Raw genomic sequence first — 23401 nt, 5'->3', positions numbered from 1 at the left:
CTAATGATGTAAACTACTATTTTGTTTCATTTTTCGTCCCGTCAACAAAGTTGATAATGATTTTTATAGACACTTTGTATTAGAAGAAGTGAAACAGTATCTAAGCCTATAGCTGCAAATCTGACTTTCAGGTATAGCTGCCTGTGAAGCAGACTTGAGTAATTTCAAGGGAAAAATTGTTCCGGGATCAGTACCCAGTACTGGAACAATATTTCTCCTGAAATTATTCAGTGTCTATAGCTTAAGAGTTTCTGCCTGTGGGAACGCAGCTGCTAACACTTATCCATAATATATTTTCGTATATTGATAACAGAAGCAAAAGTCCAAGAGTGCCAACAGAAAGTTTAAGGAATTTCCTGATACTGAGGCACCTTTTAGGATAATCCATAAATTTAATATAAAGTAAAACGAATTGATTGCAATTTCTTGGAAACTGTCCCCTTACTTGTGAAGTGTATGTACCGGTAACTTAAAGGAAATAAAACAAAGGAAAGAATAAAATGTTACTTCTCACAACAATAACAGGAAATAAGCTTTTGTACAATTCGGCTTTTCTTATGGTAATATTAACCCTCGCAACTTATCCAGGTACTTTTTCTGACCCCATACTTTTTACATGCTTTTTACATGCTTGAATGTAGTTCTATTCGTTAAGTATTCTAGATAATTACACTTTTTAAATTGGTTTGTATATGTATTTGTTTTTTTTTTTTTTTTTTTTTTTTTTTTTTTTTACATATTTATTTCTAATTGAATTTCGAATATTTGGATTGGGGTCACAAAATATCCCAGCTAGGTTATGCGCTACTTCCCATTTTATTTTGTTTTGTTCATCTGAAGTTATTTAATTTAAATGCTGTTATGACTCTGTACTAGCTCCAGGTGTTGCTACAATATACATCTGATACTTAAATCCATTGTTGTAACGTACACTTCTTCAAATAATGTTCTGTGCTGAATATAGTTTCAGTCATAAGGAATGCCTGATTGTAGTAGTTTGTGTTTTGCACTACACAATACATTATACGGTACTATGGTTATATACTAATGTTCATATAATGGAATGCATACATTTTCAAATAAAATAAATAAGATTGTTTTATAAAAGGTTTAACCCTTAAGCAGTCAACACCCCAGTCACATATATGGAGCAACGTTTGAAATGGCGTTTTTGACCAAAATTTTCATGCTAAGTTTTTCATTGCAAATGAAAGCCTTGTTTGTCTCCTTTGAAATGATATATATTTCATTTGTATATTCCAACTGCAAGTGGTCCAAAAATGGATTTAAATGACTTCATGTGCATGTTTTAGGGGGCGTGGCAGGGCTATGACACGACAGTGTCTTATTTTGTGCCAACGTCTCAGATTTTTCTGATTCACTTTTGTCGGCTTTGTTCAGCATTACATTTAGCACGTAGTTGTGCTTCTGACTAACACATATGACGTGTATTATTACCATAGCTTTCTCAAACTATAAACAAATATGCCAACTTGTTTTGTGTATATGTGCGTTTTGCTTTTAGTAAAACAGCTTTTCTGCATATTTTGTGTGTGAAATGAGTTCCAAATGTCGTAGTGACATCAAAAGGAAGAGGAAATTTCACGGAAACAGACATACTAAACAGTGTGTTAGTGTTAGTAATGAAAATAATAGAAATGTTGACAAAGAAACTAAGCCTAATATTAGTACCTGTTCCTTGTATCAGTGCATCTCACTCTAAGCTTTCTTCTGCAAATATTGACTGTGATAGTGCTAGTGACAATAAATTATGCTATTATTATTAATAAAGAATGTTTTTAACTATATTATCTGTGTTAGCTTGCTCTATGTGTTCAATAGTGGTTCTGTTTATATTAGAAACTTGACAATCACAGATTTGGACGAGGGATGTTTGTTGTATTGTTCTGCAACAACTGTGATTATGAATCCCCAAACTTTCCAACCTCCAGACGACAGGGTAAAGTCCCTCAAGTAAACAGAAGACTAGTTCATGCCATGACAGATATTGGTTGTGGACAGAGTGAAGCAAAAATGTTTTCTGCTGTAATGAATCTACCTCCACCACCAGCATCTCCAGCATATTACAGACATGTGAAGGCTATTTCTGTTGTCACTTGTCAAATAGCAGAAGAAATTATGAAAGCTGCTGTGGAAGAAGTGAAAACAAGAAAAGGACCTGAATGTGGAGTATCAGTGGATGGAACATGGCAAAAACGTGGACATTTATATCTCACTGGTGTTGCTGCAGCAGTGTCAGTTGACACTGGTAAAATGCTTGATGTGGTAGTCATGTCAAAGAATTGCATAGGCTGTAGGAAACATTCTATGGAAGACAAAAAATCACCTGCATACCTTTCGTGGCAGACTGACCATGCAGCCATGTCTGCTAAAAACTATAGTGGCTCATTTCCTAACATGGAGCCCGAAGATGCAAAATTAATATTTGGCCATTCTGTGGAGCACACTGAATTCTATGGGGATGGAGACTCTAAAAGTTATAAAGCCGTGGTTATTCTATTCCATATGACAAGAAAATCACTAAGATGGAATGTGTGGGACATTATCAAAAAAGGTTGGGGACAAGTCTCCGCAAATTATTACAAGAAAATAATTGGGGGGAAGAGGTAAGTTAACAGGGGCACTCATCGATAAGATGCATAATTACATCGGAATTGCTTTGTGTTCCAATATGAGCAGCATAAAAGCCATGTCAAATGGAATATGGGCTACTTACCATTTGACTGCAGCAAAGGATCGTCCTACACATCACAGGTGTCCCAGATGAGCTGAGAGTTGGTGCTCTTACCAGCGAGCTAAAGCCAACAATGAGCTCAACAAATTCAAGTACAAGCCAGGTCTGCCTTTTGACATTTTCAAGTTGTGAAACCTATGTATGAGTGATTTACCAAACCAGAAATGCTGGATTGACACAAAATAATAATGAGTCATCCAATGGCATGATATGGAGAAGTCCTAAGGAGACATATGTGGGGCTTGATATGTTGAAATTGGGAGTTATGGACAATGTTTGCCATTTCAATTGTGGAAACAGAGTAGAGATAGAAATCCTGAAGAGAATGAGCATTACTCCCAGCAAATACTCATCATGTGATATACTTGAAACAGATGTGAGACGCTTGAATAAGAGTGCAAATCAAACTACACCAGAACAAAAACAAAGGAGGAGGTACTTGAGAGGCAGAAGAAAACTGAAAGAGGATAAGAACATGAAAAGGATGCTCCAACACATGGAGCTGCAGAGTTTTAAGATGATCAAGTAAGGTTACTATGTTCATATCTCAGACGTTAAACTTTATCCTTGGTTTTCTCAATATATTTCTTTTTACATTTTTCACCATTCAAATTAACAAAACCAGTACTAAACACTGAGTTAGGCCCGTAATACACTTGAAGAGTTTTCGCTAGCGAGAAATGTGTTGCGAGAAAATTCAAAGATTGATAACATGGATTCAAATGGACGTCCACACACTGGAAGAGATTCTCGTTTTAGGCAAAAACCTCGCGCGAGTTTCTTGCTGGAATCGGTAGCTCAGAGAATTTTCTTGACACATTTATCAAAGATTTATGCTCTTTATGATGATTGAATGTAGAAAAAGATATCAGTCAGAAACTTATCGAACTTGTACAGTCATCCGTAGGCCTATTTATATGATACAGGGGATGAAAACTATAAAAACACGAAACTTAAAGAAGAAATCTGGAGACAAATATCAGATTATCTGAAAATAAATAGGGCTATATTTTATTTTGATGAGATTTAATAGTATTAATTAAACATTTGAAATAATTTATCTATATGTCTTAACAGTTCACATAATTTTAATCAGAAAATGGCAAAGAATCCTCTATCATATCATGAATGGCAAAAAACTGTGATCCATTCAACCTAAAATAACGCCTAAACGTACCATCATTCAAATCGAAATCAGTATCCAAAATTCGCCCTTATTTTTGTAAGATATAATGTGATTTTCAGATATTTCTGGCCTACTTTTTCTTTTCATTAACAAAATATGTTCATGTAACTCCATTTCCTCATCATCTGAATATTCAGATTCAACATAGCGTTCGTACGTAATTTGTAAAGTACGACAATACCGGTATATGTAAATACATAACCTATAATATTTCCCCCAACGAGACATTACTATAATCAGAAAAATGCTTTCTGCATGAAGGCAGTGCATAGATGATCATAGCGAGGTGTGATCTGCGATAGAGAGAACTCACCAAGTGTGTGGAGGAAGGCTCTTCGCCTCTTTCTCACAACACATTTCTCACTAGCGAAAACTCTTAAAGTATAAATAATTGATTAAATGGTGATCTTACTCGTGTTAATTATGTAAGCATGTGTGGCTTATAGCTGTTTCGGTGTTACTTGACACCACCCTCAGAACCTACTAGATCTCGGCACTATCTCAACTTCGCTGCCTGTTGTGTGGGTGCGTTCGTGTGGTGAAGAGTTGTGTCAAATAGTGTGAGTGTTCTGAAATTGATCTGTGTGTTGAGAATTTGATTAGTGGTTTTAGTAGTCTGTATATTTCATATTGTTCTAACTTACATAATTAACACGAGTAAGATCGCAATTTAATCAATTATTTATATTCAAGCGTTAAAAGTAGTGTATGAAAGATTCAACATGGATCTTCAAGTGTGTTATGGGCCCTAAAGAGTTCACAGATACATCAAATTAAAGCTTATGAATGTGGGAATGCTGTCAACTAAGTTCATTTTAATATTGTGGAAAATAAAAATCTGCCATAATTAATTTAAATTATGTTGTATAAATTTTTTTTAATTTGAAAAAAAATTTCCAAAATTGTTCGTAATAATGTTAGTTACAAAATCCATTGTACGCATAAACAGCAATAACTCAGTCAAAGACATTTTAAAATTGAGTAATTCTGAGTAAATCTATGGCATAATTTTTTATTAATTATCTTTTTCCAGGGAATAAAAAAGTGAAATTGAAGTTTCTAATATAGGGTTATGTTAGTCTAGTTTCATATGTTGTCTAATAAATATATTTTAAAAACTGGTTAAAAAATGTAGATTTTCCTCCAAAACGTTAATACATACCTTGTAAATTTTGAGTAAACCTGTACTTCCGAAAATTTCAGTACCTTTCTTAGAATTGCTAAGGTAACATTAACAGTAAACATGTTTGAAATCGGAATTCACATACTCGAAATAATAACGATTTAAGTGCTGTGGGGTGACATCAAGATCCCCCGCTCCTATTGTAAATGGTGACAGTGATTAAACTGACCATACCTGCGTAACAAACAATAACAATGGATGTTAAATAGTGATTGTCGCACAGAAAAATCAAGAAAGTGGTCTGGAAAGGAAGATAAAAAGTAAATTATTATTAGGAGTGAATATAGTTCGAATATTACATGTGAACCAATATTGAAATATTACCATTACTGTGCATTAATTATAACAGTGTGATGGGTATTAAAGTATTTCATATAGTTGTATAACTAGAAAAGCGATAATTTAATTGTTCACTAAAAAATTAGCCCATAAGAACTCATTACATTTGGGGTGAGAGTAACACCTCACGTGACTCAATGTTACAAACTTAGGCGCGACTGCTTAAGGGTTAATTACTTGAAATTATTATTCTAATCTGTATTATCTGTACTACAACTGTATTACCTCAATATTTAGTAAATAAAAATTTAATAAAATGCTTCTCATAAAAGAGAAAAGCAACACGACAATACACCGTGTCCCGCTTAGAGGGATCGAGAAAGAAGCGATAATTTCAAGCGTATTTGGTTTATTATTGGTAACAACTTTTTACATAACTTATGTAAAAACTCTCAGAGAGTCGGAAAATGCTGAATGCAACTCGATGTGTGTGCCTTAAGTTGCTCTGCTGACATCTAAACGGTATTCAACCTCCCACCAAGTGTTCTGTAGCATTTGTGGAGTCACTAGTGCAGCTGCATTTGTGATACGTTATCTCAGTTCCTCCTCCCTCTTTGGTACTCAGCATCCTTCACAAAGCCTTAAAAAAAAAAAAAAAAAAAAAAGAGTCCAAGGGGGTCAGATCGGGTGACCTGATTGGCCAGACAATGGGTCCTCGTTTTCCGATTTACCTCTATCCATGTACGACGAACACGGTGTTGTACTCTCGTAACAGAGTTTTCTTATGCTAGCCATAGTACACAGCGAATAGGGATTATAAAGAATGGACACTTTGCGTCGGTACCTTTGATGTAGCCGGACCGATTTCAATGGCCTTCAAGCCAGCTAGAGCGTCAGATTCTGCTTTCTCCCTAGAGTTGGCACTGACATCACACCAGCTAGCAGTCGACACAGCGGAAATATAACACATATAATTAATACATCTATGTACTCAAATAAAATAAATTGGATCCATAAAATAATAAATCCTTCATTAAATGTAATGTCTAGACTCTAGAGTTCCTTTATAATGAGAGTTCAGACGTTGACCCCAACAACAATTAAAATATGTAATGATTTGATAGCGCTGAAAATGGAAAAACAAAACTCTCACGAGAAGTAAAACCATATACCTATATTATATTATATTATATTATAAAAATATTAAACGAATTTGATGCTTAATTTTATAATGTATTATATTATTTTATAATATAATTTATGATATCTGAAATATAAAATATTATTATTACAACTAGTTTGTCACTGAGAAATAAGGAAAAGCTGTTAACTTGAATTTATTTGAAGCAAAGCGTTACTGGATTATGCAATGAGGTAGGCGATGTTTGAATCCTGTGTCTCAACTCTATTCTCAATTATTATGTTAGCGTATGCTCGATTACACTACCTCTAGCGCTTGAAAGTGGAACTATCCGCTGGCACACAGAAAAACAAAACACAAGAAAATTCGCTCAGTGTCCATTCTTTATAATCCCTATTCGCTGTAGTACACACTGAACTTTCTGTTGTGGAGTCCACATGTTGATCATGGCGTGTTTTCCTACAAAATGGCACCATGCTTGTTTTAGCAACAAACAAACGAAAATTACGCATGTAGCTGTTTCCAGACTTTGTTCCGTAAACTTGGACAGTTTCTCTAACTAATTATATCTTTATCTGGTTTTAAGTGGTGAGCATTTATTTCTCGATCCCTCTAAGCGGGACAAGGTGTAATATAAATAAATATAATATAATTATAATAAATTATATAATACATTATATGACATATTATATAAAATACTAGGACTACAAAAATTTAATTAAATATTTAAAAAATTGTCCATGATTAGAAGAGACTCCATGTAGGTTGTACGTAATTTTAGACCTGATAGCTTGTGAGGGTTAATAACTCGTACTTAATTCAAGAGAGTTTTAAATTTAATTTCTCAGTATGCGAGAAGTCTTGTTCACAATTTTCTCGTTATATTGACAGCACAGTGGTAAATGGTTATTAAGGTAGAGTAAACACTTACTTGTAGTTCAAATAACTTGTTTGAATATTTTCCATACTCCACCATTCCTCCAAAAACAAGAATCCTTGTTCCGTCAACCACAAGTCCATGTGCTGCACATCCTGGCGCAATATCCCCTTTCGTTGCTGGAACGAACCACTGATTCGTTACTGAAAATACGAAGATAAACACTTTAATCATGTAATAAGTCTGCCTGGTCTGCAAAGAAATTACTGGCAACATTAGTACCGGTAAGCTTGTATTTCATTCCCATACATTTGTGCAGTTGGTCGTTCTGAACTACTCCTGCAAGTAATCGCGTTGGTTCGAAGCTGAAACAGGCCACTACAGTATGCTATGACACGATAGACACTTCGATTTATAATAAATTATTTCTGACCCTGTGAAGGTGAGTTGGAAAGATTTTCCAGCAATGTGGCAAAAAGTACAGTTTTTATCCCACTTCGGTGTTTAATACGTTTGATTTTATTTTTTTACTGGCGGCCGGGTAGCTCAGTTGGTAGAGCAGCTGGCTACGGACTGGAAGGTCCGGGGTTCGATCCCAGGTGGTGACAGGATTTTTTCTCGTTGCCAAACTTCCAGAACGGCCCCGAGGTTCACTCAGCCTCCTATAAAATTGAGTACCGAGTCTTTTCCGGGGGTAAAAGGCGGTCAGAGCATGGTGCCGACCACACCACCTCAGTCTAGTGCCGAGGTCATGGAAAGCATGGGGCTCTACTTCCATGCCCCCCAAGTGCCTTCATGGCATGTTACGGGGATACCTTTACATTTATCTTTTATGTTAGAAATACTAGGTGTCATAGTAACGTGTTTGTTGTAGCAACCTATATTGGTTTTCTATTTGTTAAAGTCTTAACTTCTAAAAGGTGTTTTCTTTACAATTCAATAAATAGATAACAACTATACTAATAATAAATCTGTAGCCAAAATTTTTCTGGTAATTTTCGATTTTCCAAAAATAATTGGTGTTAACATGTATAATTAACCATCCTGAAACCGAAAATCGCTTTTTTGAAATTTTTGTTTGTATGTCTGTCTGTATGTCTGTCTGTCTGTCTGGATGTTTGTTACCTTTTCATGCAATAATGGCTGAACCGATTTTAATGAAAATTGGAATATAAATTAAGTTCGTTGTAACTTAGATTTTAGGCTATATGGCATTCAAAATACTTTATTTAAAAGGGGGGTTATAAGGTATAAGGGGGCTTGAATTAAATAAATCGAAATATCTCCCTTATTATTAATTTTCATGAGAAATATTACATAACAAAAGTTTCTTTAAAAATAATTTCCGGTAAGTTTTATTCTATACAAAATTTTGATAGGACTGATATTTAATGAGATAAATGAGTTCTAAAATAGCAATAACAACGCCATCTAAGGTGCTGTACTGAAATAAAAACAAATGACTTCGTCTATAAGGGGCCTTGGCCAACAATAATCGAAAGCTATTAAACATAGCTTACAGAGAATGTTTCTATGTTTGTATGATGTAATTATCGGAAGTTAATTAATTGTTTAATTATTATTTCACCATTGGAAAGTGTAGTTTCTCTAGATGGACATAATTCTACAATGTTATTACTGTAACTTCTGATACATGTAGCAAGTAATATAAAGTATACACATTAAAATTAATGATATGTCAATCTCCATTAAACTATGGTTGCATGTAATAACAGTTAAGAAACATGTTAAAGGAATTGTCATTGCACCAAATGATTTATCCTTCTATCAAACACGAATGTTCCCTGGATCAAACGTCCTATTTTAATTATGTAATTACTTTATATTTATTTCTAAAAGGTGCAGCGGAGCGCACGGGTACGGCTAGTAAAATAATAAAGTAGCTTGGATAAATTATTACGTCCTATAACATTTGATGTAGAGTAAATACTAACAGTGCAGAACAGCAGTGGAAGTAATGGTATTGTACATTTAACAATTTCGTGGAATTTACGAAGCTAATGAAGAACAGAAGTTTTGGCTGCTCACTCATTACATTGCTCCCTCAGTATACGAGCATTTCTGAGAAGTGTGTACCTACTCTGCCGCTATCGCAGTATTGAAATCCTTCCATGTTAAACTGAAGAGTGAAGTTTTTGCCAGTACCAACTTTCTACTAGGTGTTAGACTTTATAGGGTGAGTCCGTGGATCAATATATTGAAGCATTAAAATTGTTAAGGAAAGACTGCAATTTCAAGGCCATGTCAGCTGACCAAAATAAAAATTATTTTATACTTGATTTATTTATCAGTGGTCTGCTGTCACAGTACATAAAACAACAGCTAACTTGAAAATTTAATACTACCATTACATATTGCCATTAATCAAGCAGATCATTAGAAATGGCGAAACAAAATTCAAAACCTTTTATTGTCATAAATCTGTTACTGCTGTACTTGATCAGAATAAAGAACCTTCAAACAGGAAAACTCTACTTTTGGAGACGAAGCTACTTCTGCAGCTAAGAATACACAGTGTAATTTTTGTGGTCGCGAAAAGCACCCTCGTACTGAAGGTCCGGCTAGAAATGTCATCTGTAAGAAATGTGCCAAAGGAGACATTTTGCTAATGTTTGTAAATTAAAATTTTTTAACAACCTCAAAGTCAAACTTCAGCGTCCCTCTTAGCTGCTTTATCTTCCTGTCTTTTTAAAGCTGTTATACAAACTGAAATAAATGGCTCTGAGACTGATTCATTAATAGAACAGGACGTCACAAAGTTTCATTAGATTTGAATTTGTATCTACTCATAAGTTTTAAGATTTCACCAGCTCAAAGTCAAGTGTCTATGGCTTCTGCATCTTTCCAATCTCAAGGGAAAGTAATGTGTACGGTAACACCACAATTAAATGATCATACATATAAACCTACTAGACTGCTAATATGTGCTGATGTACTCGTAATTATTGGACATGACATTTTAAGACAATACATCAGTCTCAATATTTCGTTTGGTGGATCTAAAGATCCTCTTTCAGTACGTAGTTTAATTCCTGCTCTTGTCCCTTTGACATCACTTTTTAACACATTTACTTCTATTGCGCTTCTACTGCCATTAAATCTCACATTCAAATGAGAACAATGAGTTCATAAAACGAGAAGTTGAAAAATTATTATAGGAGGGAATCACAGAAGAAAGCCAATCTCCATTCCATGGCGAGTACAGGTCTTAATCACTTCCAATTATAATTGAGTAGGTGAGTTTCAAAACTCTCCTTTTCAAAAATTAAGAAAAAATGAGTTAAGAGCAGATTCCGATTCAATTGGCATTCTTGCATCGAGAAATTGTCATGGAATGTGTCAAAACTGTCGTTTACTTTATTAAACTCAGCGTTAAAATATGAGGTTTTCTTCAAAACTATCTTTATCCAAAACAGTCTCTATAACAAAACCTTCCTTATCCATCTGTAAATTGATGTTTCAAAACTGTCCTTTTCCTGCAGTAGTGTAAATGTAAATAAACTTTTCTTTTTCAGAACTATCTTTATCTTGAACACACAGTTCCTTATAACATTAAAGTAAATTACTTTTCTTTCGTGTATTCGATATCTCTTTAGACGAGTTTTAAGACAGTAATTTAATTTTTTTTTCCTTACAGAAGACACTGTTCGAGATTGCCACCATTTTATATGCCAGTTGTCAATTAGTGTTTATTGTTATTGTAAAAAACCCGTGCTCAGGGAGATATTTAAACACAAAGATAAACACAAAGATAATTATTTGACACAAACTGGGTCAAGAAAAAAAATACAGGAATAAATTAAATTTAAAAATACAATTTCAATTTCAACAATTTAAGTCATACAAATACATATACATATTAAATCAATACATATTCTTTAAAAATTAAATTCCTAACGCTATTTTTTAAATTTCTGATACTAAAATTTTCCAAATTTGGGTATTTATCAATAATTTTATTGTATAACTTGGACTAAAGTAGGTACCATGGCTCAGAGCTGTGCTTGTGAAACACTTTGGTTCCTCTCGTCGTATAAAATCGGTTCTTTTATTCCATATTTATGATGATAAATTGATATGAAGATTAATAAGGCAATATAATAAATCTGTTTAATTTTCAAAACATTAAAAATCATTACACAAAAGCTCAGATGAGAAATCAATTGGTTTATTAAGCATATTGTAATAATTCTTTTCTGAATAAGTATTAGTGGAGTGAGATTAGAAATACATGCATGTCCCCACCCTAAAATTCCATACTGGAGAATGGATTGAAATAAAGCTAAATAAATGAGACGTAAAATATTAATTGGTAAATATGACCGAAGTATAACAAAGATATAAATTGTTTTACGTAATCTATTGCATAAATATGTAATATGTTTGTTCCATCGTAAGTGTTGGTCGATTGTAATGCCTAAATACTTAACTTCTGAGAATTTGGTTAATATGGGACATTCACAATTTTGAGAAGAACAATCTGAATGATGAATTTTGAGCCTAAAGGAAGACGGAAGAGATTGAAGACCACTGGATCTTAGTGAAAATGGAACAACAGTTGTTTTGGATGTGGTTAAGGAAAGAGTGTTTGATTCAAACCACTCTTTAATTACCTGTAATCCATTATTCGCATTAATATAAGTGCCTTTCCAAGATTTTTCACCAAAAAGAAATACGGTATCATCCGCATATGAATATATAACCCCATTATATTTGCGTAAATCAGTTAATAACAAAGCATTTATATAAATCAAGAATAAAATTGGACCAAGAACTGTGCCCCGAGGGACCCCTACTTTTATGTTTTGAGTAAAACTAAATTCATTATCAATTTTAGTTACATGATTTCGGTTATTCAAATACGACTTAAATAAACTTAGAACATGACCATTAATGCCTAACAAGTTTAATTTCGTCTAATAAAATATCATGGTTAACGGTACCAAATGCTTTTCGAATATCCAAAAATATACCCAAGCATGTATTTCGTACGGTTTCAATGTTGCCAACACTCTTCATAAAAAAGCAGCCTACCATAATTTTGAATATAGCTAAACAACTATATTAACAATGTTAAGCAATTTAATTTTAGTAGCTAAATTAATCAGAAAACATAGTTAAGCATTGCCTCTGATATGAAGTATAGCAATTATAGTAACTAATCTAAAAAAAGATAGATCTAGCTATAGAATAGCTAAGATGGCAACTCGGTTGTTCGGGCCATGGCGAAATCGAAAAAATCGAAAAATCGAAAGAGAATTGGGAGGAAAAATTTAAAAGGTACGCAAAACGCGTCCTTGCAAAGGGTTGGGGGCTGTACAAAACTAAATATGTGAGCTCCAAGCCTGTTGGCCACTAGTCTCACTCCGGATTACGCTGCTCCACTGAAGGAACTCTAGAAAATTTTGAAGGGGAAGCCGAAATTGGACGTAACCTCTTAGGTACCACATACGCGAGGGGGACTGAGATTTGATCAAGTGATCACGGAACGGGAAGAGGAAGAGCTGGCTGGTGTTTGCCGTTAGGCTGGCAAGACGCTGTCATCTGTTGTTCGATGACAAAGCATGTGAAGGCCGTCGGAAGAAGCGCCGTGAAATCTAAATCTGCAATTTGAGAGGTCCCTGTCTTTTCAATTTGCGACTAATTGAGTGACCTCGTATATTTAATAGACAATTTATATGTTCTGAACTAGGGCATACGTCGTTTATAACAAAGGGGAATATATATATGGGGAAGGGCATATAGGTCCGTGGCCCATTTCTTATAGGGCTCATCCCGACATTTGTCTTACGCCTGAGGAAAACCACGGAATACCTTGGGCAGGATGAGTTGTCTCATATAAGAGACTAGCCAATTTGGCTATTATGTAGGAGGTGAATGTTGTCATGAGCCTTGTTGATTCGTCTCAATTTCGAGACCAGCCATTTGGCTATATGATGGCTCAATTACGAAGAGGGGGGGAGAGATGTAATTGTTAATTAATTTAGAGTTAATTAGGGAGATTCATGGGGATATGAGTGCAGGTCCGTGGCCCATTTCTTTTAGGGCTCATCCCGACATTTGTCTTAGCGCCTTAGGAAAACCACGGAAAAACCTTAGGCAGGATGAGTCGGGCCATGGCATTGTTACCTAAGGTTATATATATGCACAGGTTGTCTCGTAACTTTTTTTCGGTAGATGGCAGTAAGGTAGTGCCGCGTCATTGTGTATGCCACGTGAGGGAAGCACAGTAAGAAACGCGCTGGCCAGCGTAGTAAAGTGTAAAGCTACGGTTTGGCTACGGCGATCTTCGCCGACGATCTTCGCTGGGATTCTGTCCCGTTGATTTGAATGTGCATGGTTTCCTTATGGCGATGAACGTCAACGAACGTCGCTGAGCTCGACGAACATCGTCGGCGTTTGCCTTGGAGGCAAAAACCTGGCGATCATCGCCGAGAAACCAACTGTAAAATTACAGTAGGTCATGAATTTAATCATTTAATAACATGTGATTTATACATCATACATACCATAATGGCGGTAAAACAGAAATCTTTCTGCAATTTCTCCACTAATGAAGATGAGATATTAATTGATTAAACACAAATCCCCGTTCGACAAGAGCCAAAAAGAAGAATCAACGTAAACAATAACAAATCATATTTTGCAACAACCAGAACTGTTAATACAGTTGAGTAAAGTGATTCATAATTGAAGGATACATACACGATGCGGCAGATTTAGCTACTGAAGCAAAAGTTAGAGTGTGAAATAGTAAGTGAAGTGGAGAGGAGAGAAGTGCAACAACCTCCTCACATTATTTCTTTTATTTGTAACATTATGCCCTAAATAAATGCTCCTAAAAAAAACATTGTAAAAAGTAAAAATAAGGTGTTTATATAATTGGTTTTTACCTTAAAGTTATGCTTATCTTTCAGCTGGGCTTATTGTTTGTCAATAAATTTTGTGGATAATTTTACAATATCATTTTCATTTGAACTTAAGACAAAATAAAATTGTTCGGAAGAAAGTCTGAAATATTCCTTAAAATTGGTGGGTTAATTAAATAACTTAATTTTCAATATGTCTTAATGTCAGTGAATTAAAAGACCCCTCTGTATATCTATTTCTAAACATGACATTAACTGCCTGTACTTTAAAGATTCGTACTTGTTTTTCAAGGCAAAACTTATATTAGAACGTTATCATATTTTCATCCACTTATATTATCAGCTGATCAGACATGGTCAACTATATAAAACAATTTACTATCCATCTACGGAGTTCGCCGGTAAAGAAACCACTCTCTGACGATGACCGCTGGCGATTTCAAACGTCGGCGATGTTCGTTCGACGAAGAACGTCGTAGCGAAACCATAGCTTAATAACGTGAGTTATTTTGATCTAGTTTTGTTGTGTGTTGTGTTTTGTTATGTGAACAATGACGGGGACTATTTGTAGTGTTGCTATATGCAAGAGTAATTCTGAACTGTCTAAGAAAGCAGGAGAACGGTTGTCACTCTTTTCTTTCCCGAAAGACAAGGACATAAGAAAGCAGTGGGTGTTAAAGTGTTACAGAAAGGATAAATTCGATCCCTCAAACAAACGAATTTGTGGTAAACATTTTAAAAGCGAGGATTTTTAAGATAGATTACAGGCAGAATTAACGAATTCTTTACCTAGAAAATTAAATAAAGATACTGTTCCCTCGTTAAATTTATTGTCGGTAGTAAATGAAAGTACAAGTGCAGTTATAGCAGGTATCAATCCTTCAAGTGATAGGAACGAAAGATTTAAGAAAAAGCTAAACACAGAAATTGTGAAAGAAATGTTGATCTCTTCCCAACCTAGTGATGTAAATGATAACTCCGACAAAAATGAAGTGCGTTTTGCAGAAAACGCTCTCGAAATGCTTCAAAGAAATTAGAAAGCGACTCTTTATCTGCCCGTTATTCGGAACTGAACAATATGATGAACCTAAAACAAAACGATTTTAATAATAGAATGAAAGAAACACTTTCAGACTTCCTTTCAGAACATCAATTAGAAATAGTAACAAAGAAGAAAAGCAAAGCAAGGTGGTCGAATGAAGAAATTTCCAAGGCCTTTACATTACGATATTTTAGTTTAAGAGCCTTGCTTAGGCAGAAGTTCGCCGCTGTTCCTATATAATGTTTATATATTTCATCCTTAACTATTGATCTTTTGGTATGGTACCGTATGATGTAATATTTTGTGTGTATTGTTATTTTGATAAATTGATGTAATCAATTTTTCTTCTAGTGTTTATGTACCGTTATTTAGTATTTATTGTGCTTATACTTGGCTTTTTTACTTTAGTGTATTTCTGTTACGGTAATAAGAGAATAAATTTTAAAGGAAACTCAGCTCTTATATGAAATACAATTAAGTATAGCTACCGGTAACAGGTTTTTATATTCTGAGGTCAAAGTATAGATACCGGTATCTATAAAAATCGGTAAATTTAGTTAGGCCTACATTATTTTATATTGTGTGTAAGGTACGGTAATTAAACTTGTGACTTTTCTTATATCGTAGCTATTTAACTTTTATTTTAATTTAATCTTTACTATTCCTAACCCATATTTATCCTGATCGAGAGTAGTGCATATAAATATGTGGCCTAGATAAGGAAAGAGATTTCTTTCATATACTGCATTTGTCTTTGGTTTTGATATTTTTATATTGGTACGGTATGTATTTTTTTAAGTTAGAAGTAATGTAGAGCACATTATATACCTAATTTCATTTATGATGTTTACATACAAGTTTAGGGAATTCATAGCTCATATTAAATTGAAAGAAATAGTTCAAGATAACCCATAATATAAATAATTTCAATATGCATACACGGACTTGGGAGGTAACATCACAGTCTACTATATACAGTCACGAAGCTTGGGATCATTTTTTGCAATTCTCGCGATAGTTGCTAGCCGCTTGGAGCGCTGTGAGTACTAGGAACAATAGACTGTGCCACAGCCATCGTGATCTAATACAGTCCGTAAGGCAGACCATGTAACTCGCTTAACCCGATCACGAAGGGCGGCGTTTCAACCATATAAAGTTCGAATGCATAAACAGTAACATATGCTTCTCTAAAATGTATTGTAATTCCATTAATACAATTTAAAACAATGATTAGGAGACACTTCAGACATAATTCACTTCGGAGTTAAGGTGTAATATTATTTATGGTGTGAAAATTACGTTGTTCGTATGTGTACATTCATTTATGCACGATTCAATAATTTTCAATTGCACCGCACGGATATTTAGATATGTTGAAATTATAGGTTATGTTTACTGTACCAGTTGCCCCTTTCTGTCTAAATTTAGTGATCTCCAAAGCCTTGCCATTCATATGAAAATTATAGGTTATGTTTACTATATTTAACTTATATTCCTAAATTCAATTTGTCTGTATTTTAATACAATTGAGTACTCAATTATTGTATTTATCTACTACTTAAGAGACGAAGTAACACAATTGTACGTACACTAATTTCACAGGAGTGGTATGGTAAATGTTTTGTCTAAAATTAAGGAAGGTAGATGTGCTAAATTGAAATCAAAATATAAATTATTTTTTATTAAACCTCAAAATAGCTTCCATTCTAAACTTAAAATGTTGACGCGAACAGACTATGTTAACATGTAAAATTATCTTCACATTAAAATAACACAGTTTTGTAATTATTTCTGCAACATATTAGGCAACAAGAAGTAAACGGAACTTATGGACACATTACACTAAATAAAGCATAGCAATGATACGCAATAAAGTTATAATACAATATTTCACTGAGCTACATACACTGAAATATAAAACCCGAACAAACATTACGGCCTGGTCTAGATCGAAAAGGCATTTATGTGAAAAGCTATGTAAACTGTGAAATGTTCGTTATTGGTTGTAATAACTGTAAACGGCTAAAATACAATAATTTGAATAATAATATGGGACAAGGAGAGGTTTGTAGTACTATAAATTGTAAGAAAAATAGGTTAGAGTTATCCTTCTTCCGAAAGAACTAGGAAGGTGAGTTTATAGAATATAATATATATTTTATGAAAATAATATATAAACCTTATGTATTTCCTATTTCAATAGTGGAAGCAAGGTGTTAATTTTTTCAAAAGAACACGATATAGAAAGCAGGGGCGATTATTCAGGTGAAGTAGGTGAAGTGTCACTTCATCTATTTACGTGTAAAACACATTTTATCTCGTATTAATAATTAATTCTAGTTATTACCGGTACCATATTTCTAAAATAAAAAAAGTTTTATTTCCAGTCGTTATGAACAGTGTTTAGTTGTATAAATATTACTTGCAACCGTCTGCTGAATAGAATAATGTCAACTGTTACGAGCGCCAAGCGGTGTCTATTGGAACTTACAATAGTGTAAAAGTGAAATTATTTGGGCTCCCATTCTAATACAGCACTTGGTTTCCATGGTTATAACGTGACGTCACGCACTAAAGAAAGATTGTATGAGTGAAGTGCGTTTCTGAGTCTTTCAGTTCCGGAGAACTCTGACTTGTTGTAGGTGGAGTAACTAGTTTGTAGATCTAACGGTACTAATAACAGAGAAGGGTTGAAGCTGAAGGCCGGTGGCTATTGTTTAAGGGCTGTGAAATTTTACAGTATGTACTACCTGACTCGAGAATAGTATATCATTCCTTGTGTCCAAGCAGCCACCCCTGAAGCGGTAAATTAGCTGGCTCTATGTTATTTTATCAAGTATACACCCCATATACATTTGGAGTTGTTTTCCGCGGCGTGTATTATTTCTTCTCATGAGCCTTGTCAGTTTTGTTCCAGCTCTTGTATTTGAAAGTTTAACGCGCGCTTAAATGTAGGGTACACATGTAGTTTAATATTGTGTACGTACATATTAACTTATTATTTAATGTATTTAGAGTCTTATATTAGTAATAATTATATACTATATAATGTATTGCATCATAGTGTTTATCATACGTTTAATCACTACAGTGCTATTATACAAATACTTAGGTGCCAGTACATAGAAGATAAATGACTGTCAAAGAATTGTATCCCGAAAATGACACGGTTTATAATTTATTAGAAATGCCATTTTGTAGACTTAAATATGAGAATAAAAAAGATGTTTAAAATTCTGGACGACCTACAGTTCCATTTGTTCTTTGCTTTAAAAAGTGCTAAGAAAAGAGAGAATTTGTATCAAACAACTTTAAAAATTTCTTCCGATGAAAGAAGCTTTTCTGTTTGAAAAGACTGAAAATTTTACTCGGAATGCTATATCACAGGAGAGCTTTCATCATTAGCCCCATAGCTTTGCATAGAGATAGAGTATACTGTCCACCCTTAGTTAAACTCAAGACATTTTATGAAGACATCATCGACAGGTTTGCTGCTTTAAAAAATAGGAGGATTGACTTGGTATGTAAGAAACAGGGCGAGTCCTGAAATAAATTAATTTTCCTGTTTGCATGTGTTCTAGAACTAGTAAAATTGTACGTAATTTCCGAATAGTGAGCCTACTCATATATTGGTAAAACTGTTCATGCATTTGTGTAGGTGAACAGCACTTCACCTATTTTTTTTTTACGGCGAGCCGCTACTGATCGAAAGTACAATACATTTTATCGTCTGCTAGGGAAAGAGTCTGTGATGAGGCTATAGTAGCGATCCTAGTGGTGAGCAACTATCTATGTTTGCATATTTAGTAAATATTGGGCTTCGTGACTGTATATACTAGACTGTGGTAACATCATTGTAGCAACTGTGTTACAAAGAGAGAGAGATTCCCTCACCAACATGGCGACGCGCGAAACTAATGGCACGATATTTTAACATACGGCGTTTCCTCCATTTTAGGATAGAGCTCAATGTTTGATATGCGTTCGTAGAGGGTAAAGAAAAACTGACTAATTCAAACAGTTGCCAACCGTGCGTATGCATGTAGGCTATTAAATCAAACGGTTTCGTATTTGTTCTACGAACAAAGTTATTACATTCATTTATATTTTCAATTACCATTTTTTTCATTATTTTAAATAATTATTCCGATGTACTTATTGTAATTTATATCATTATTAATGTTTTTGTAGTGGATTGTCTTGTCCTGAACTGTTATTGGCCCCTGGCTGTTGTGTAGCACATTAAATATTAGTAAATAAAATTATCATATTATTATGATTATTATTATTAAATCTATGGTATCTCCAGCTGTTTCAACATTAAATTTAACACCAGACCATTCTCAGAGGATATCTCGAAATCTAAAAATGGAGAACAGAAATTTAAAATCTATTGTACGAGATTCATTAGAAGAAGATGTAGTTAATGAAGTGGATGAGCCAGTATCAAAACCTGAGCGACAGAACAAGCAAAGTATGAAATTTTGCTTAAAAATTATAACACACTTCTAGAAGAAAATAAGAAATCCAAAGAGGAATGTTTACAAACCAGACATGAAACAGAAGGATATAATATGACTAGTATATTATGGAACAAGTTTATAATGTTATGGCATGAGTCAATCTTTAGAAAACGAGAGAAGCGAGTTTACTAATGTTGACGAATGCAATTACTGTATAACATGATAAACATGTTTCATGCGTTATTTTTTTGTACGACAGCATTATAAAACAATTCATAAAGAAATTACATCAAATTTGTAATGATGAATAGTTTGATACCATGGTCTATGTAGAAAGCGGTTGCTGTGACAACAATGATGTATTAAATATTATAACATGCCAAATCGTTTCATAATGTTAACTTATGGCACAAGTTATGCTGTTATAATAGAATTCATGACCTTTCAGTTGGCATGGTAATATTTGAAGGCTCTGGCACAATAATGTGGCGTATTATGCAGGATTTTAACTAACAATAATGACTGTTTATAATGCTGGAGTACAAAAAAACAGATTAGCCAATTGGAAAAATTTCAAAAATATCTGCTGAAATAACTGAGAAAGAAAATCTTGCATTAAATCACAGAATTCAAGAATTACTTTTAGCTTTAAGTAAAATTCAGATAGGCCTAGATATCATGAACAGAAAAAATTAATCCTTTCTTAAGCGGAATTTCACTGCTTCAAAGGTGGGGTTAAAATCTGTCAGACACAGAAGATGTATTAAGTCTTACACTATCAACCGAAAAATAACGAAATACAGTGAATAACGCTAAAACATAACATGTAAGATATTATATACTGTATATTAACATTTCACAGCTGATAGTTTATTGACAGTTTATTTTGAAATTTCTCTGCCCATCATAATATTAACATCTGAACGTCGCCATGTGCCAGGAAACTTCATACGTCACACGGACACTTCTCTTTGATTAGCCAACCTGGGAAAGTTACAAGCCTTGGGTTAACAGTGGTGCTTGCAATGTTAATGGCATTATATTCGGAATTAATATTGTCATGGTAGGCAAATTTACAAAGGCATTTTGGCAGTGAGTAGCAGGCCAAAGCAATATACTGTACTCCAACAAGGAAAAAGTCTCAGGGGAATGAGACGCAGCGGGGTAATGCTGTGAATGAATGTTGATGTCATAAGGTCACACACGTGAGTACACGCATCTCCATTTGCTAACTCTCAAAGCACAAACGATAAAACTAATATACATACATATTTATACTATCCTAGTTACAAAATTAGATCACGGTTAATTTCCTGGTCTTTTAATCCCTCCATACAGGAAATAACATATGCAGGAGAGCGCATGTTTTTCAAACTGACGTTATAATGGTAATATTATCTATCTACTTCGCTCCAATGGATGACGCAATAGTAAGCACATTCCTTTCACGGTTAATCTCCTGGTTGGAGGAGAGTAATATAGCCTAAAGGAAAAAGAAATGTAATGAATAAGCAAAATTGTTAGGAATGGTACAAAGCCAATTTCCCAGTAGCCATAATTAATTAGGTACCGTACCGTTTGGCTAACAATATCTAAACTTAATGTTATTTCTATATTTATTATTTTATACATCTTGGTTACACAACTTTTAACACCGTATCACTTCGGAATATGTATGGTAAGACTTTCCTGTGTTAAATTTCAACGTACCTCGTTTACATGTTTCGACCTATTTATGGGTCATCTTCAAAACTGGTCGTTGTTGGTCTTGGCGCCACTTGCTCTGTTTCCTGTGAGGGTGTGTTCCTGTGGTATAGTGTAGAGTCAAAGAGTGTATGTGTTTTGAAGTTGAGTTGTGTGTTGAGAATTTCGTTGGGGTGTGTTTTTGTGTGTCTGTATATTTCATATTGTTCTAGTGTGTTTAGTTTCTGGCTTTTTGGTTGGATGTGTAGTATTTCCATGTCTGTGTTGATGTCTCTGTGGATGTGGTTAGCATTTGTGATGTGTTCTGCATATGTGGAGGTGTTTTGTAATTTTGTTATGACTGTGATGTGTTCTTTGTAACGTGTTTGAAACGATCTGCCTGTCTGTCCTATGTAGAAGTTGTTGCAGACAGGCAGATCGTTTCAAACACGTTACAAAGAACACATCACAGCCATAACAAAATTACAAAACACCTCCACATATGAAGAACACATCACAAATGCTAACCACGCCTACAGAGACATCAACACAGACATGGAAATGCTACACATCCAACCAAAAAGCCAGAAACTAAACACACTAGAACAATATGAAATATACAGACACACAAAAACACACCCCAACGAAATTCTCAACACACAACTCAACTTCAAAACACATACACTCTTTGACTCTACACTATACCACAGGAACACACCCTCACAGGAAACAGAGCAAGTGGCGCCAAAACCAACAACGACCAGTTCTGAAGATGACCCATAAATAGGTCGAAACATGTAAACGAGGTACTTGAAATTTAACACAGGAAAGTCTTACCATACATATTCCGAAGATTATTATTTTACTTTATTGATATCGTTGCTATCCACTATTCTCCACATCTTCCTGTGGAACTTCCAGCTATGCTTTAGACCATAGGTGTCAGACTGGCTGTTTGAGAGGCAGTTGTGGCTCTCGCTGAAGCCACACTGCTCCCGTGGGAGCTATACATTATTCTTATGGAAACGGACTATGGAGGAGGGACGCAGACTACTTCGGCTATGTTCAGCGCTGTCGTTTTAGCGTAATACTTCGCTGTTTCGCTCAAGCGTATTATTTTGTTTTTGAAGAAAGGGGAAAACATTCCTGGGCTATATGACAGTACTTAGCTTCAGGATCTTTCTTTCTTTTGCGACAGCATCAAACACCCGAACATGTAAATACTGCAAGGCACGGCAGAGAGGTTATAATAATTACTGAATTTTTTCGACATGATAAGGGCCTTTCAAACAAAACTGACATTAATCTATCCTCAAATAATGACAAAGAATTTATATCACTTCACAGCTTTAAAATCTTTGCAAGCAAAAATAGACGAGAATTTATTTTTGATGTATGGCTATGCGCACTATTCCAGAAATTGAAAGAAAAATTTCAGCGCAGATTCAGGAATTTCGTAAGGCCAGAAGATTTCTCAGTTTTCTTTTACCCTTATTCTGTCGATGTGTCGGTCAGGTTGGAACTTCAGATGGAACTCATTGAACTACAGTAAGATACAATTCTGAAAGCCAGAAATCTAAGGACGACTCCACAGCAATTCTGTACACTTCTACCACAAGAAAAAATCCAGAACTTCGAAAGAATGCTGCCAATATTCTCGCAATGTTTGGTTCGACATACGGCTGTGAGCAATTTCACTTAAGGAGTTACTGAAAAGCAAATACTGCTCCAGGATGACATGTATACACCATACTGCCTCGTGAATTATGTCTTCAAGAAGCTTGAAACCGGATTTAAACAAAATTATAGTCCAGAAACGTCATCAATGTTCTAACTCCTTCTCAGCTAAACTGTAAGTTCCTGTGGTCTGTTTATGTTCATGATTTTCAAATAATACTCCAG

At 34.5% G+C, this 23401-nt stretch overlaps 1 protein-coding gene across 5 annotated transcripts in view; it reads right to left on the bottom strand.

The window, feature by feature from the left end:
- Positions 1-23401, bottom strand: part of LOC138710229 (host cell factor 1-like) — a 150324-nt gene that overhangs the window by 76219 nt on the left and 50704 nt on the right. For all 5 annotated transcript variants that reach the window (XR_011335185.1, XM_069840904.1, XM_069840903.1 and 2 more), the window contains exon 2: positions 7476-7624. Coding sequence is in view for 4 of the 5 variants with exons in the window: in XM_069840901.1 (XP_069697002.1) it covers positions 7476-7624 (149 nt within the window). In the remaining variant the exon portion in view is untranslated. The remainder of the gene's footprint in view (positions 1-7475; positions 7625-23401) is intronic.

Source organism: Periplaneta americana, chromosome 12, assembly GCF_040183065.1.
Source record: "Periplaneta americana isolate PAMFEO1 chromosome 12, P.americana_PAMFEO1_priV1, whole genome shotgun sequence".
Taxonomy (NCBI): domain Eukaryota; kingdom Metazoa; phylum Arthropoda; class Insecta; order Blattodea; family Blattidae; genus Periplaneta; species Periplaneta americana.
This window is presented reverse-complemented; position numbering and strand designations above follow the sequence as displayed.